This window comes from Bos taurus, chromosome 26, assembly GCF_002263795.3.
Source record: "Bos taurus isolate L1 Dominette 01449 registration number 42190680 breed Hereford chromosome 26, ARS-UCD2.0, whole genome shotgun sequence".
NCBI classification, from domain to species: Eukaryota; Metazoa; Chordata; class Mammalia; order Artiodactyla; family Bovidae; genus Bos; species Bos taurus.
The window spans coordinates 11028456-11042434 of record NC_037353.1 but is presented as its reverse complement, the minus strand read 5'-3'; the positions used below and the strand labels follow the sequence as shown (position 1 = coordinate 11042434).

General features: G+C 42.0%; 2 protein-coding genes across 2 annotated transcripts in view; one reads left to right on the top strand and one right to left on the bottom strand.

The window, feature by feature from the left end:
• LIPA (lipase A, lysosomal acid type) overlaps window positions 1-13979 on the top strand; it is a 129428-nt gene that overhangs the window by 39391 nt on the left and 76058 nt on the right. The gene's annotated exons all lie outside the window — the stretch shown is intronic.
• Window positions 5493-13677, bottom strand: IFIT2 (interferon induced protein with tetratricopeptide repeats 2). The gene is made up of 2 exons (XM_002698356.6): window positions 13476-13677; window positions 5493-8417 (listed from the first exon to the last, which is right to left on the bottom strand). Exons 1-2 carry the CDS (start codon window positions 13478-13480, stop codon window positions 7031-7033), a joined length of 1392 nt encoding a protein of 463 aa, XP_002698402.1. The 5' UTR covers window positions 13481-13677; the 3' UTR covers window positions 5493-7030.

The window sequence follows — 13979 nt, the reverse complement described above, 5'->3', positions numbered from 1 at the left end:
ATATCTTTTACAGTGTCACCCAGGTAAAAGGGGCTCCTGCATTTGGCCCCGTGCTTTAGAGGGCCCCACACACCACAGACACATAAAACGTACATTTTCATTTATTTGCTTTTTTGACTGCATCACACAACTGGACCGCCAGGGAATTCCCAACAAAATGTACATTTCAAAAATAACTCATGGTGTCTCTGTTACTGAGAACCTGGTGCTTAATCCTGGCATAGCCAGACATGAAACCCTAAACATCCAGCCCAGGGAAAATGTGTCTCTATCTTTTGCCTTCTTTGCTCAGAGAGAAAGGAAGTTGTGTCATGAAGGTTTCTGTGTTGTGAGGGTGCTGATTTTAGGGATAGACACTATTTTGAACGATAGAAGTGATCAGAAGTCGTTAGATCAGAGAAAAGGCAAATTTATTGAACTGGCCGAAGGCGTCCTCTCATCCCAACTGCAATCTTACAGTATGAAGTTATTTTCCAGGGTAGTTGTACCAGCTGCCCATTTCTTGTTTCTCTTCTTGTTCTTATCCCTGGCTTATGAAGTGCTCGTGAATAAGCATGGTATTTGCAACAGCTGCATATGGTAGTTAAATAATATTATGCCTGTTAAGAAATTCATAGTATACTTAGACTTATACACCTGTAGATTTAGACTTACGCATTGAGTCATATTTTCTTCTGCTTTTAAACTCTTCCTTGGTGCCAACTTGCTGATTAATGGTTCCTGAGAATGGATGTTTAAAAATAAAATCAAGTGGGACCAGATTTTCATACCCACACCCTATCCAGAAAATACAATATAGAATTTCTCCAACATGTCTCTTGAGAGCAAAAGTAATGATGGTAGTTAAAATTGGAATAATAAGAAGGGCACGACACAGTGCCAACAAATTTAGAGGTTAAAAATAGAAGATGTTGAAAGAAAAGCTTACCTTCTTTATGTACATTTATAATAAGGATGGCTTCCCTAGTGGTTCAGATGGTAAAAGGATCTGCCTGCAATGCAGGAGACTCGAGTTCAGTCCTTGGTTTGGGAAAATCCCCTGGAGAAGGGAATGGTTACCTACTCCAGTATTCTTGCCTGGAGAATCCCATGGACAGAGGAACCTGGTGGACTGTAGTCCATGGGGTTGGAAAAGAATTGGACACGGCTGAGCGACTAACTAACAACAAGAATACTCATTCTTTTTTTAAACAGTCATATTGAAACATAATTCACATACCATACAATTCACCCATTTTGGAGAAGACTCTTAACAGTCCCTTGAACTGCAAGGAGATCCAACCAGTCCATCCTAAAGGAAATCAGTCCTGAATATTCATTGGAAGGACTGATACTGAAGCTGAAACTCCAATACTTTGGCCACCTGATGCGAAGAACTGACTCACTGGAAAAGACCCTCATTCTGGGAAAGACCAAAGGCAGGAGGAGAAGGGGACCTCAGAGGATAAGATGGCTGGATAGCATCACCAACTCAATGGACATGAGTTTGAGTAGACTCCGGGAGTTGGTGATGGACAGGGAGGCCTGGTGTGCTGCCGTCTCATGGGGTTGCAAAGATGGACATGACTGAGAGACTGAACTGAAACTATACAATTCAGTATTTTATAGAGCTGTACAACCATAACTATAGTCAATTTTAGAGCATTCTCATTACCCCAAAAAGGATACCTACACTTCATTGCTCTCCCCTCCAGTCTTCCTGGGCTTCCCTGATAGCTCAGATGGTAAAGACTCCACCTGCAATGCAGGAGACCTGGCTTCAATCCCCGGGTTGGGAAGATCCCCTGGAGGAGGGCATTCTTGTTTTCTTGCCTGGAGAATTTCCATGGACAGAGGAGACTGGTAGGCTCCAGTCCATGGGGTCACAAAGAGTGAGACATGACTGAGTGACAAAGCACAGCAACCGGTCCTCCTAGCCCTAGACAATCTACTTCTATCTCTTCACTAAGCTACTTTCTATCTCTTATAATTTGCCGACTCTGGACATTTCATATAAATAGAATCATACAATATGTGACCTTTTGTGAACGGCTTCTTTCATTTTCAGATTTCATCTATGCTGTAGCATGTACAGTACTTTATTTTTCATTGATGAATAATATTTCACTGTGAAGATATACTTTAATACATCAGTTCATCAGTTGATGGGTCCACCTTTTGGCTGAGGTGAATAACATTGATATAAACATTCATGTTCAGGTTTATGTATGAATGTATGTTTTCATTTCTCTTTGTATACCTAGGAATAAAATGGCTAGGTCATGTGGTAACTCTATGTTTAACCAACTGAGGGACTACTAAACTGTTTTTCCAAAGGCACTGCACCATTTTTACAGTAAAGGTTTTAGTCGGTCTCCCTCTTTGTTGCCTCCTAAGAAGGTGTAGACTACCAGCAATGAGGCAGCTGTGCTGTAAATCATAAGGAAAATTTGCAATTAGACAAATCAAGTTACCTCCTTTCCCAAAAGAGATGATGGGAGAAGTGGTGGGGGAAGGGGAGAAGACGGGAGCATATGGTCTCTGGTTGGATCCCACATTTTTCAGGTTGGCATCCCAGGTTGACTGTGCATATAGTAGGGATCCTGACACAGTCCTGTTTATCTTCAGGATTCTCACACTTCCACGCTTCCAGTCGCACCGGACACACATTGTGCACAATTGTGCAGGTCAGTGGACGTGATGGGGAAGAAAGAGGAAAGCGCTGTGAAAAAGGGGGCTGGGGACCGAGGTAACTGTAATTACTAAGTAATTGGCATTACTAAGAACCCAGACCAGGATAAGAGACATTCTCCTCAGTCAGTCCTTGGTATTGGAGGAGAGGGAGATGCACTGAGAGATGTGGTCAAGGGGCAGGGAATTAAAGTAATTCCAATTAATGTGTTTCTGTTTGTTATTCGTGGATAGTGAGATTTCAAGAAACATGAATTATATATGTAATTTTGTTGATTGTTTTCCCATCATTTCTTTCAACTTTAAGTCCTCAAATAAATATTAAGTGTAACATGACATATATCTCTTCTCTACCCTTCCTTCCTTTTTTCTTTTGGGGCTTCTGCTGTAGCAAAGGTTTTGGTGGCATGACTTGCGAGGACGAGGTTACAGATACCCGGTGTGCCTTCTTTAGCACTATACAGGTGCCAGGGTTCCTCTCTCAAGGTCAGTGTGCCTGCCCATCTTACCTTCCACTAAGAACACTCCCAGTTCTTCCCCCCAGGCACCATGCTGCTGCTGCTGCTGCTGCTAAGTCGCTTTAGTCGTGTCCGACTCTGTGTGACCCCATAGACGGCAGCCCACCAGGCTCCTCCGTCCCTGGGATTCTCCAGGAAAGAACACTGGAATGGGTTGCCATTTCCTTCTCCAATGCGTGAAAGTGAAGTCGCTCAGTCCTGTCCGACTCTTAGCGACCCCATGGACTGCAGCCTACCAGGCTCCTCCATCCATGGGATTTTCCAGGCAAGAGTACTAGAGTGGGGTGCCCCTGATAATAAGTTACTCAGGCCAAGTAAGCTAAAACCTTCTTTTGAAATGGTTACTTGTCCAGTCAGTCCAATGGAATGAGTTTACCTTTGCAGCTGATGTGAATTGTATTTTCCATCAGAAGCCTTTTGACAAACAAAGATTTCACCGCTTCATGTTTCTTTCTATTCTTTACTTAACAGGAAAAATTCTCCCACATGTGTTTAGATTGCCTCCAGGATGGGGCCTAAAACAGAACTGGAGATACTTCCTCATTTCTCCTAATCGACATCAGAAAAGGAGAGAGAACAGGGATGGAACACAAGATATAACAAGATCTGCTTCTGTGGAGGGCAGGGTAGGGTGTTTATGTACACAAAGGTACCTCATGGTGGTGTCAGGATGTAAGATAAAGCCCTGGACTCTAAAAGCTGTAGGGAAAAATGTTTGTTCTGATATTCAGTGAAAAGATTGTTGAAAGGTTGCTGCTGCGAGCTATGTGTTACTCTGGGATTTGTGACCTCCAGAGGATTTCGATCTGGGGTCAGAGATGAGGCTTGACTACTTGGAGCTTTTTTGTGTAGCAGAGTTTTATTAAAATATAATAGAGATAGGGAAAGCTTCTGACATAGACATCAGAAGGGGAAAGAAAGAGTGCCCCTTTGCTAGTTTTTAGCAAGGTGTTTTATGTCTGTTAGAAAACTATTAATCAGATAAGAGAGACACCTCAAGGCTGAGGGAGTTTCACCAGGCCCCTCTCCCACAATATGCCTTTTGAGATAGGATGGCCGTAAAAAAAATTGACAGGAATACTGGTTTGTGAAGCTATCATCAGCCCAAGGTGTGAGAAGAGAAAAAAATGTAGTCTTAGGTGGAACCATTTTGTAGAAAGGCAAATTCCAAAACAAATACATGGTTTCATTAACATAGTTTAAGAAAAACCTTTCCATAAGAAAAACGCATTGGTTAGCTCAAAGTGGAACCAAGTGTTGTCAGCACAGAATTAAAAGAGGCCGTGTGTGTGTGTGTGTGTGTGTGTGTGTGTGTGTGTGTGTGTGTGTGTGTGTGTAGAGAAGGAAAAAACCGTCCGCAGCTTGCAGTTTATTTCCTCCTGCCACTTGGGGACCTCTGTCCTTCCTGCCTGTTATCCCCTCAGTGTTAGACCAGTCTGTGTTAGTTGGAACCAGTTCATGCCCAGTGTAACATTGCATTTCTCAGTAGCTGAGTCTGGAAGATTTAAGGTACAGCCAAATTTCAGAAAAACCAGAACACACCTTTATGTTTGATCACATCTAAGTTATTTATTAATTAATGATTTTTCAGGCATCCACGCTATGTATATTGAGGATCTCAAGTGCACACTACACTATTTTTAATACAAAAGATATTCACTATACTGTGCATAAAATCTCCAAGACTTATTTATCTACTTGTTGTAAGTTTATACCTTTAAACTACATCTCTCCTATTCCCCCACATCCAGCCCCTGGTAACTACCATCTAAATTTAATTCCAACAGGCAATCATTTTGCAACCCAGAGGGTGATTGATAGTCTCTTGCTGGGTCACCTGACTGTTTTGGTTCACACCAACCTTGATGTCTATCCCTGGTCATTCAGTATTTACCCAGAAAATCCCAATTGCCCCAGGCATACCATGACTTTCATGGTTTCCCTGAAGACTTTCAGGATTAAATGGAGTTTTATATCACCTAATACACAACATTTCTAATGGGGGGAACCTCCATTATTGACGACATTTCCCAGAAACGAGCACTAGGTCCTTAATCACCAAATAATTCCCCTGTCCTGCTGCTTCCCTATCGTTTTGAATCTGGGCTCATCAAAGCAACTGAGTTCATCAAAGCAAGTCTTTGTGTTGCCAAGACATTTTCTCCATATGATTATAATCTACAATGACAAAGCAGCATTCTTCTCTCCTTCCCTTTTGCCTACTCTTTCCCTCTCCCTACTGGTAAGACATCTTTCCATACACATTTCCCCCCCTTTCTTTTTATTCAAACCTCCATGGACAAATTTAAGAGTCAGAATTTTTTCTCTTTTTTATTTTTTTAATTATGAAAGATTATAACACATCTATAGGAGACTTGGAAAATACAGAACAAGATTACATATAGTTTCACTATATATTACAATTATTTTTCAAGCAGATAAGATTTTTTAGTTGGAGTGTCAATATCAAATTCTCAAAAATTAAAAGAATGAATATACAGAGAATAGAAGCATATAGTAGACCTGAAGAGCACTATAAACCAATTCAAGATATTTTAAAGAAAAGCATTATTTTGGTTTCTAGCGTATTGTACAGAATCTACCTTTTTTACCCTCACTTGCTGTGTTGTGGTTACAGGGAGGACAGAGAAGGGGGAAACCTCCCTGCCTGCTTCCTGAAACACTTGTACTCTGGTCACCTGACCCCACTTCTTCTAGCTATATTCCTTCCAGATTTGATGTTCTCTGCTCTCTCTTTTTTTAAAAAAAAAAAAAAAAAAAAACACCTCTTTCCTCCCTTCAGTCAATGGGACGCTTGAACTCATGTTGTATAGAGTTTGTATAAACAGTCCTAGATTAAGACTTGTCTGGGGAGGCGAGGCAGAAGGCAGAAAGAAGGGAGAGAGGACCCCCCAGGCCTCCCTAGGCTTCCATCCCCCAGCCTTTGGATGGACACAGCACTCTAGTGTCTGTGCAGGGTGTTGGGAAGGGGAAATTTCTGCTTACCCTTCAGGGTTCTTCTGGCTGATCTAATAATTAAATCGATTCAAGACAAATTAACAGGAGAAACTCTAAGTTAATTTCATACATATGGAGGTCTCCTAGTATACAGCCTAAGAAGTGACCAAAGCTGGCAGCTTTTATACCTTTTAGACAAAGAAATAATAAATTCATGAGAAACTGGCAAGGCAAAGAAACTTGGGCTTGGGTACTAATTAGTGGAGAATCTAAGCAGAGCTGATTTATGTAGCCTTCCCAGCCCTCAATTCCCTACCGCCAGTGACAAGGATGTCTCTCTGCCTCCTGGCATAGTGAAGGTACCTTTCTCATGGGAGATTTATTTCCTGCTCTGAGAGAAGGGTCAGACTTTTCTCAAGTAATAACTTCAAAATAATCAATATTCCATTTTGGCATATTTGAGGGAAGCCTGCCCTGAAATGTATCACAGGACCAACCTGTACAGGATCTAAAATGACTCCAAAAACAGAAAAACATTGCTGAAAGCGACCACAGTGTTATAGGTGTGAGACATCTGACTACTTTATAGAAACATAGCCATGACATCACCCCACAGAGGGAATGCCAATGTTCCCAAGAGGTCAGTTGGGAAATAGCCCCTTTACTGAGCCCCCGGACCTGCCCCCAGTCCAGTCCCCCTCCCAGAACCCAATTCAGATGTTAACACTGGCCCAGCAGAGTTCCTTCCCAACCTTGATCAAGTACTGTGTGGCCAGGGTCTAAGTCCACGCCTGTGCCAATTGTTAAATATTTTGAATACCAACTTGGTGGAGGGGTTTCAGATCTCTCTAGCAGTAGCCCTGTGGGTACCACATTCCACTTCCTCATTCCTCAGCTAAAGATGCTAAAGGGATGAGGTTTCCAGAGTCCAAACACCTCTCAGAGTTTTCCTCTGCTGGCTGCATGTCTTCATTCAGTTCCTGAAGAAACGCCAAGAGATGCAAAGCCTTAGGATCCGCTCTGTTTTTCGAGAGCTTGATGTCGGCAAATCTTTGCAGTTTGTTTTTCATTTTTTCTCCTTCCTTTGATCCCTGGTTTATTTTCACACCCTGTATGAAATGGTGGATGGCCTTGTCTTCACACTTCCTCTGGTACAGCTGAAAGTTGCCATATCGCAGGTGGAGCACTTGTTTGGCTACGGGAGGAAGCTCTTTGCTGAATTCTTTTTGAAAGTAATACTCTGCTTCTTCATACTGACCGACTTGTGCATGGAGGCAGGCGAGATAGGAGCCGATACGGAAGAAATTTCCATTACTCTCATCAGCTCTCTTTAAATGATCTATAGCATGTCTTACTAATTTCTGTAATTCCTCTCTCTCCCCGCCCATTTTCTCTACTTCCAGGACTTTGGCCCTATAGCAGCACCCAATATGGCAATGCAGGTAGATGTTGTTGGGCATGCATTTTAGAGCCTTTCTCAGGAGTTCTATAGCAAGGTCCAAGTCACCTTTTCTTCGATACAGCTTTGCTGCCCCTCGAATCACATCTGTGGCCAATGGGGCTTTTTCCAGAGCTTCTTCAACTAATCTCTCTCCTTCATCTTTTTTATTCATCTTTTGAAGTTTCAGGGCCAGGAGGACTTTGACATACTGGTTGTCAGGATTCAGCTGAATGGCTTGCCTCAAAGGGTTAATGGGGTTCTGAGATGGTGGCTGGTTATCCAGCCGGTAGCTCGCGATGGCCAGTCCAGAGGCGAACTCTGGGTTCTTGGGGTTCTTCTCCAGAGCCTTCTCAAAACACACCTTGGCCCTTTCATTTTGGTTTCTTCCACACTTTAACCGTGTCCACCCTTCTTCACAGTCCAGCTCAGGACTCTCAATTCTGTAGGGGCTGGAAAACTTCTGGCAGACTCGTTTCACTTTGTCTACATAAAGCTGAGCATCTGCGAACCTTCCCAGGTGATAGTAGACCCAGGCGTGGTTTCCCCAGGTGACCAGGCTTCTGACTTCCGCCTGGTCAGCGTGCTCTCGCTGGATGAACTCTTCGGCTTGCCGCAAGCATTCCAGGGCTGCCTGATGCTGGCCTCTGCGGTGTTTTATGAAGGCCTGTATGTTGCACATCGTGGCTTTGAATTCGCTGTTCTGAAACTCAGTCTGGTGACACACTCTGTCTTCAAAATCATCCAAAGAATGTTCTCCCTCTACCAAGTTCCAGGTGAAATGGCTCTTGAGCTGCTGAAGACTATGCTCCAAGGAGTTCTTTGTGGTCTCACTGTGAAGGAAAAACAGAAATGAACATTCTAAGACATAGCACAGGTTTACCCACGAGAAAAGGGGAGCATGACAAATAGGATTCTCCTTCTCCTTAACAGTGTTAACTCCAATAAAAAAGAAGAGTATCCTTTCCTTGGACTTCACTGATGGTCCAGTGGTAAGCCTCCACACTTCTACTGCAGGGGGCATCTGCAGCCTGATCCCTGGTCAGGGAACTAATCCCATGTTGTGTGTAGCTCAGCCAAAAAAGAAAAAAAAAAAGAATATCCTTTCTTTTTTTTTTTTTTCCAGTCTTGGTATATGTGTCAAATACACAAGGAAGCAGAAATGGGGTGATCACAGGCAGCAGAAAAATTAGGAAGGGACTTTCCCGGGGGTCCAGTGGTTAAGAATCTGCCTTCCACATTGAAACATGTATAATATCATATAAGAAGCGAATCGCCTGTCCAGGTTCAATGCAGGATACAGCATGCTTGGGGCTGGTGCACTGGGATGACCCATGGTATGGGGAGGGAGGTGGGAGGGGGGTTCAGGATGGGGAACACGTGTACACCCGTGGCGGATTCATTTATGTTGATGTATGGCAAAACCAATACAATATTGTAAAGTAATTAGCCTCCAATTAAAATAAATAAATTTAAATTAAAAAAAAAAAAGAATCTGCCTTCCAATGCAGGGGACACAGGCTTGATCCCTGGTCAGGGAACTAAGAGCCCATGTGCCCTGGGGCAACACAGAGCCCTCAGGTCACAATTAGAGAGAAGCCTGCGTGCTGCACGAAGAGCCCTACCAACACAGTCAACAGTAAAATGAATAAATATTAAAAAAAAAAAAAAAGAATTAGGGAGAGGGCAGTGGGCAGGAATCTGAGTCTGAGGCTAGTCTTTCCTGAAAAAGGGAATTTTTATTAGGAATGCTGGCTCTTGGCTTTCTGCGAGGGTCTCTACATGCATGTGTGCATGCTAAGTCACTTTTATGCTTTGTGACCCTATGGACTGTAGCTCACCAGACTTCTCTGTCCATGGGATTCTCCAGGGAAGAAACCGGAGTCGGTTGGCATGCCCTCCTCCAGGGGATCTTCCCGACCCAGGGATTGAACCTGCGTCTCTTACATCTATTGCATTGGCAGGCAGTTTCTTTCTTTACCACTAGTGACATCTGGGAAGCCCAAGGGTCTCTACAGGAGCAGCCAAATCTTTGGTAACTGATTTCAGGTTTGATTTTATATAGTTTTAAAGAAGTAATAGTCAAAATAGAAAACTTTGGAAAAAAAGAGAATATAGACTGTCAAAATAATAAAAGAACCAAACAAAACCAATTTGATAAAAGCTCCAAAAGTTTGGCTAGACAAAGAAAATCAGTTAAGGATTTACAACAAGCTCACATAATTAGACAGGAAACATGAAGTAATAAAAATAAAAAAAGACAAAGTAGGGAGAACTAAAGAATTTAAAACATCGAAGAGAAAATAGAGTTGAAGTTCAGAAGCACGATGAGGATGTCCTTATTAAAACAATAAAGAACTATAAAACTATACAGTTGAAATTTCAAAGTAAGTGCTAGGTAAGAAGGAAATACAGAAACAAAGAGCCATTCAATGTGTTACTTCTTTGGCAATTCCTTTTTTTAAAATGTTTCACTGATTTGATTTATTAATAATTTTGTACTTGTTTTAATTTTCCTTTGAAATTTAACTTTGACCCTCCTATGGTTTGCTTTTGAAGGAGTTTAGAACAAGTCTTCCCAAAATGTGCCATTTTGGCAAGTGGACTGTTTTGAGTGGAAAGCAATCAAGACCCAGTAGATTCAGTGCAGGAGACATAAGAGACATAGGTTCGATCCCTGGGTCAGGAAGATCCCCTGAATGAGAGCATGGGAACCCACTCCGATATTCTTGCTTGGAGAATCCCATCATGTACAGAGGAGCCTGGTGGGTTACAGTCCATAGGGTGGCAAAGAGTCAGACACTCCTGAAGCAACTATGCACAGACATACACTTTCGTAAAAGAGCAAGCAGGGGGCTACAGGAGTGTCATGGGCAGCTAGCATCTTTCATTATGGGAAATGTTCTTTCTCCTTGAGGGTGCCTTTGCAACTCTTCTGGAAAGATTTTTTTTATTCCTTTGTGTTAGTCCACTAAATAAACAAACAAGTAAATAAATAAGCAAAAACCAACCAACAGAAACAGCAATCAAATAAAATCCCTATCTTGAGTAAATTTGGAAAAGAGTAGGTTAAAAATCATTCATTACCTAAAATTGTTTTCAATGTTGTCTATGTATTAGGGTCCCTGAAATGTTGTTTATTCTCACTTACAAAGTTTTTCATGATATACATTAATCAGTTCTCATATCAGAAGCTGATATTCTATATATTATGGATTCTGACATAGACAACCAATAGAAATCTGGGAAGTCTTGTTATGTGGCAAGGATCACTTTTGAAATAATCGTCTAAATGGAAGATAATAGTCCTTCATTTTTTCCTACTCTCTATCTTTCACTTTTTATACCTCCCCTCAGTTTGATTAGACCAGGGCCAGGTACCCAGATTCAAGTGGAAGCTGGAAATGCAACTGAGAGGGAGTCAGTGAGTCTTCATACATTAAGAAGAGTTCTGTGCATGCTGGGGTTTGATGGTGGACAAGTTCCATACAACCTGCTGTAGAGAGAATGACCCAGATACACGTGGAGAAGACTCAGTGACTGGGTCCCCCAAGCTCACCAGTGTCCTAGTCTAGTCTCCTGGGGTCATTAGATCCTGTGCATGGGTTCTCTGCGCCATTCTAGGAACTTTAAATCAGTTCCTGCTCATTTCTGTTACTTGTAAGAAATGGAGCTATAATTACCCAAGCAGAATAAACAAAAACTAGGAGGGAAAATGGGTAGGAGTTACTGCTTAGGGAAAAACTCTTCTTTTCAAAGCCTTCTGTCCATGGGGTTCTCCAGGCAAGAACACTGGAGTAGGTTGCCATGCCCTCCTCCAGGGCATCTTCTTGAACCAGGGATCAGGAAGATCTTAGTGAAGATCAGGGTTGTCTGAGGCTGTTGATGTAACACAGGGAATGTGAGCCAGGAGAGAGCCTCACTTGCTATCTGACCTTGTAATGACACCAGCCTCTCCTTGCAAAGTTTATGTCCAATCTGGTCTCTCTTCCTTCTTAGTGAGGTTATGGGAAGATTCTCTTACTTAGCACATGGGTTCTTTAGCTCCTTTCTCATTGTGTACAGGAGCAGAGAGAGTGAATACAGTTGAGATTATCTCTCACATACAATACATATAGTCAACTCTACATTTACAAGATAAATACATTTAATATATACATGTATGTTAAATTCTTTTGAGTGGTCATTCAAAAGGCATCCAATTTTATTGTGTGGTTTTGAGTTTTTATTTCTACTGGTAAATTAGAACCTGGTCCCAGATCCTTGCATCCTGAACTCAGACTTGTGAGATTTGTGCCCCTGATGCCCCTAGAAATTCCAAGTATTTACACAGCAAACAATTTCTCCCCTTGCTTCTTGTCTGAATGAAAGCCACAGTCCCACTGTCTGCCAGGCTCAGAGCCAGTGCTGCCCCCACATTGTCTTAGAGCAGTACCAGCACCACCAGGGTGGGGTTGGGGGTGGGGGAGCCTATTAGAAACGCACAGGCTTGGATCTCAAGCCAGACCTACCAAGTCAGAGTCTTGGGGTTTGGGGAGGTTAGTATTTGAGCTCAAGTATCAGTCTTTAACAAGCTTTCTGTGAATCTTACTCAGGCTCAAGTTTGAGCCTTACACATTCTCTTACACCACAGGAGCAATGCCCAATAACAATCCCTGTAGCTAAAGAATCAAAGGAAAAGAGAAAATGAACTGATGGGTCAGTATTATTATGGGAAAGACTCTAAGAGAAGGACATGCTAAAATTCTAAGAAACAGGAAGAAAGTTTCTAAAAATTCTGAATTACTATAGAAACTGACATCTGGAAGTATCTCAAACTATTATTTTCTTCCTATCAGGCAGAGGTGCAAACTAGCAGAAAAAATGTATTTCCTCTAGGAAGTAAGTACCAGGGCTGGTATCCCTAGATTCTGGAGCTCCTAGGACTGAGGCTTAGCTATCCAGTCTGACTTCTTGACCCTTAAACTGGAGAAAATAGAATAGAAAGCTTTCTTCCTACTCACTGTGGGAACTCTTCCTCCCCAGGGAAATCTGATGTTTCTGAAATATGAGAAGATTTTAGAAGTGGGGACTGTTTTCTCCAAGCAGTTTATCTCCAATTCTTATGTCAGGTAGGAGGATGCTAGCCAGTCAGTAGCATTTTGGGGTGAAAATATTTGTTATTTTGCCAGCCTTAATACAAATCTGAGATGCATGAATACATTAAAAATGTTCCACCTTAGCATGAAGTGAGGTTGCTACCCTGAGTACATTTTTAACAGTATCTGCTAAAAAGAGACATGTCTCACTGTGGTTATATATATGTTTTCTTTTCCCTTATATTTCTTCTGATTTTTGCTTCATGTATCTTTGCTTCTTTGTTGTTAGGTATCTAATGGTTTATGATTATCTTCTTTGTGAAGTGTACCTTTTATCATTAAAAATATTCATTTTTATGAAACAAAGTTGCATTTAAAATAAATGAAAAACATTTAGATCATTAAAAAACAATCTTATTAAAAGCCCCTCACTTATTCCTTTGGATAAGAAACACAGGGCAGTCTACAGGAGCAATTTCTCTAGATGGATCTTTAAGTGAAGCACCTGCCTGCTTTAATCTCTCTCCTTCTGCCCCTCCCTTCCTGCCTCATTGTTCTCCAGCCTCAATTCTCAGCTTCCCGGTGAGAGATCCTGCAGGAAACTTGAAGGTGTGAGGCAGAAATAATTTAGGAGTAAACAAGCCAACACCCTAAAGACCTACAGAAGATAGAAGAGTGTAAGGCTGTAATCAAATACTAAGGCAAAACAACCTAGAAATTTGTCTTTTAGGAGCATGGCTATTGACAATTCAGCTTCCACAACAAGAAGGATTAGGCATTTTCACCACAATCAGAGAAGAGAGAGTCTTTTACCTCATGATTGCCGTGCACTTCTCAGCTGTTCTGAAAGACTGCAGTTAGGGCTTCTGCGCTCTTCAGAAATCTTCCTCCTCTGCTTCAGTGGAATGTTAAGAGACTTATATATGAATGCATTACCAGATTCCTTTGCCAAAATAGACTTTAGGAAAGAGAAAATGAAACTGGAAACTGAAATTGACAAGACTCTAAGAGGAAATGAATCTTGGGTGCTAAGTGAGAGCCAAACTGATAGGGTGACTTCCTCCCCCTCCCCCTACAGTTAGTCAGAAGTTCTTTGTGAATTGTTTTGATGTGGTAATATCAGCTGCCATCAACGGAAGCTACCAGCTCCAGGAAGGATACTTTTACCAAGTACTCTGCCTCATTATTGGAGAAGGCAATGGCAACCCACTCCAGTACTCTTGCCTGGAAAATCCCATGGACGGAGGAGCCTGGTGCTGCACTCCCTGGGGTTGCTGCGAGTTGGACACGACTGAGTGGCTTCGCTTTCACTTTTCA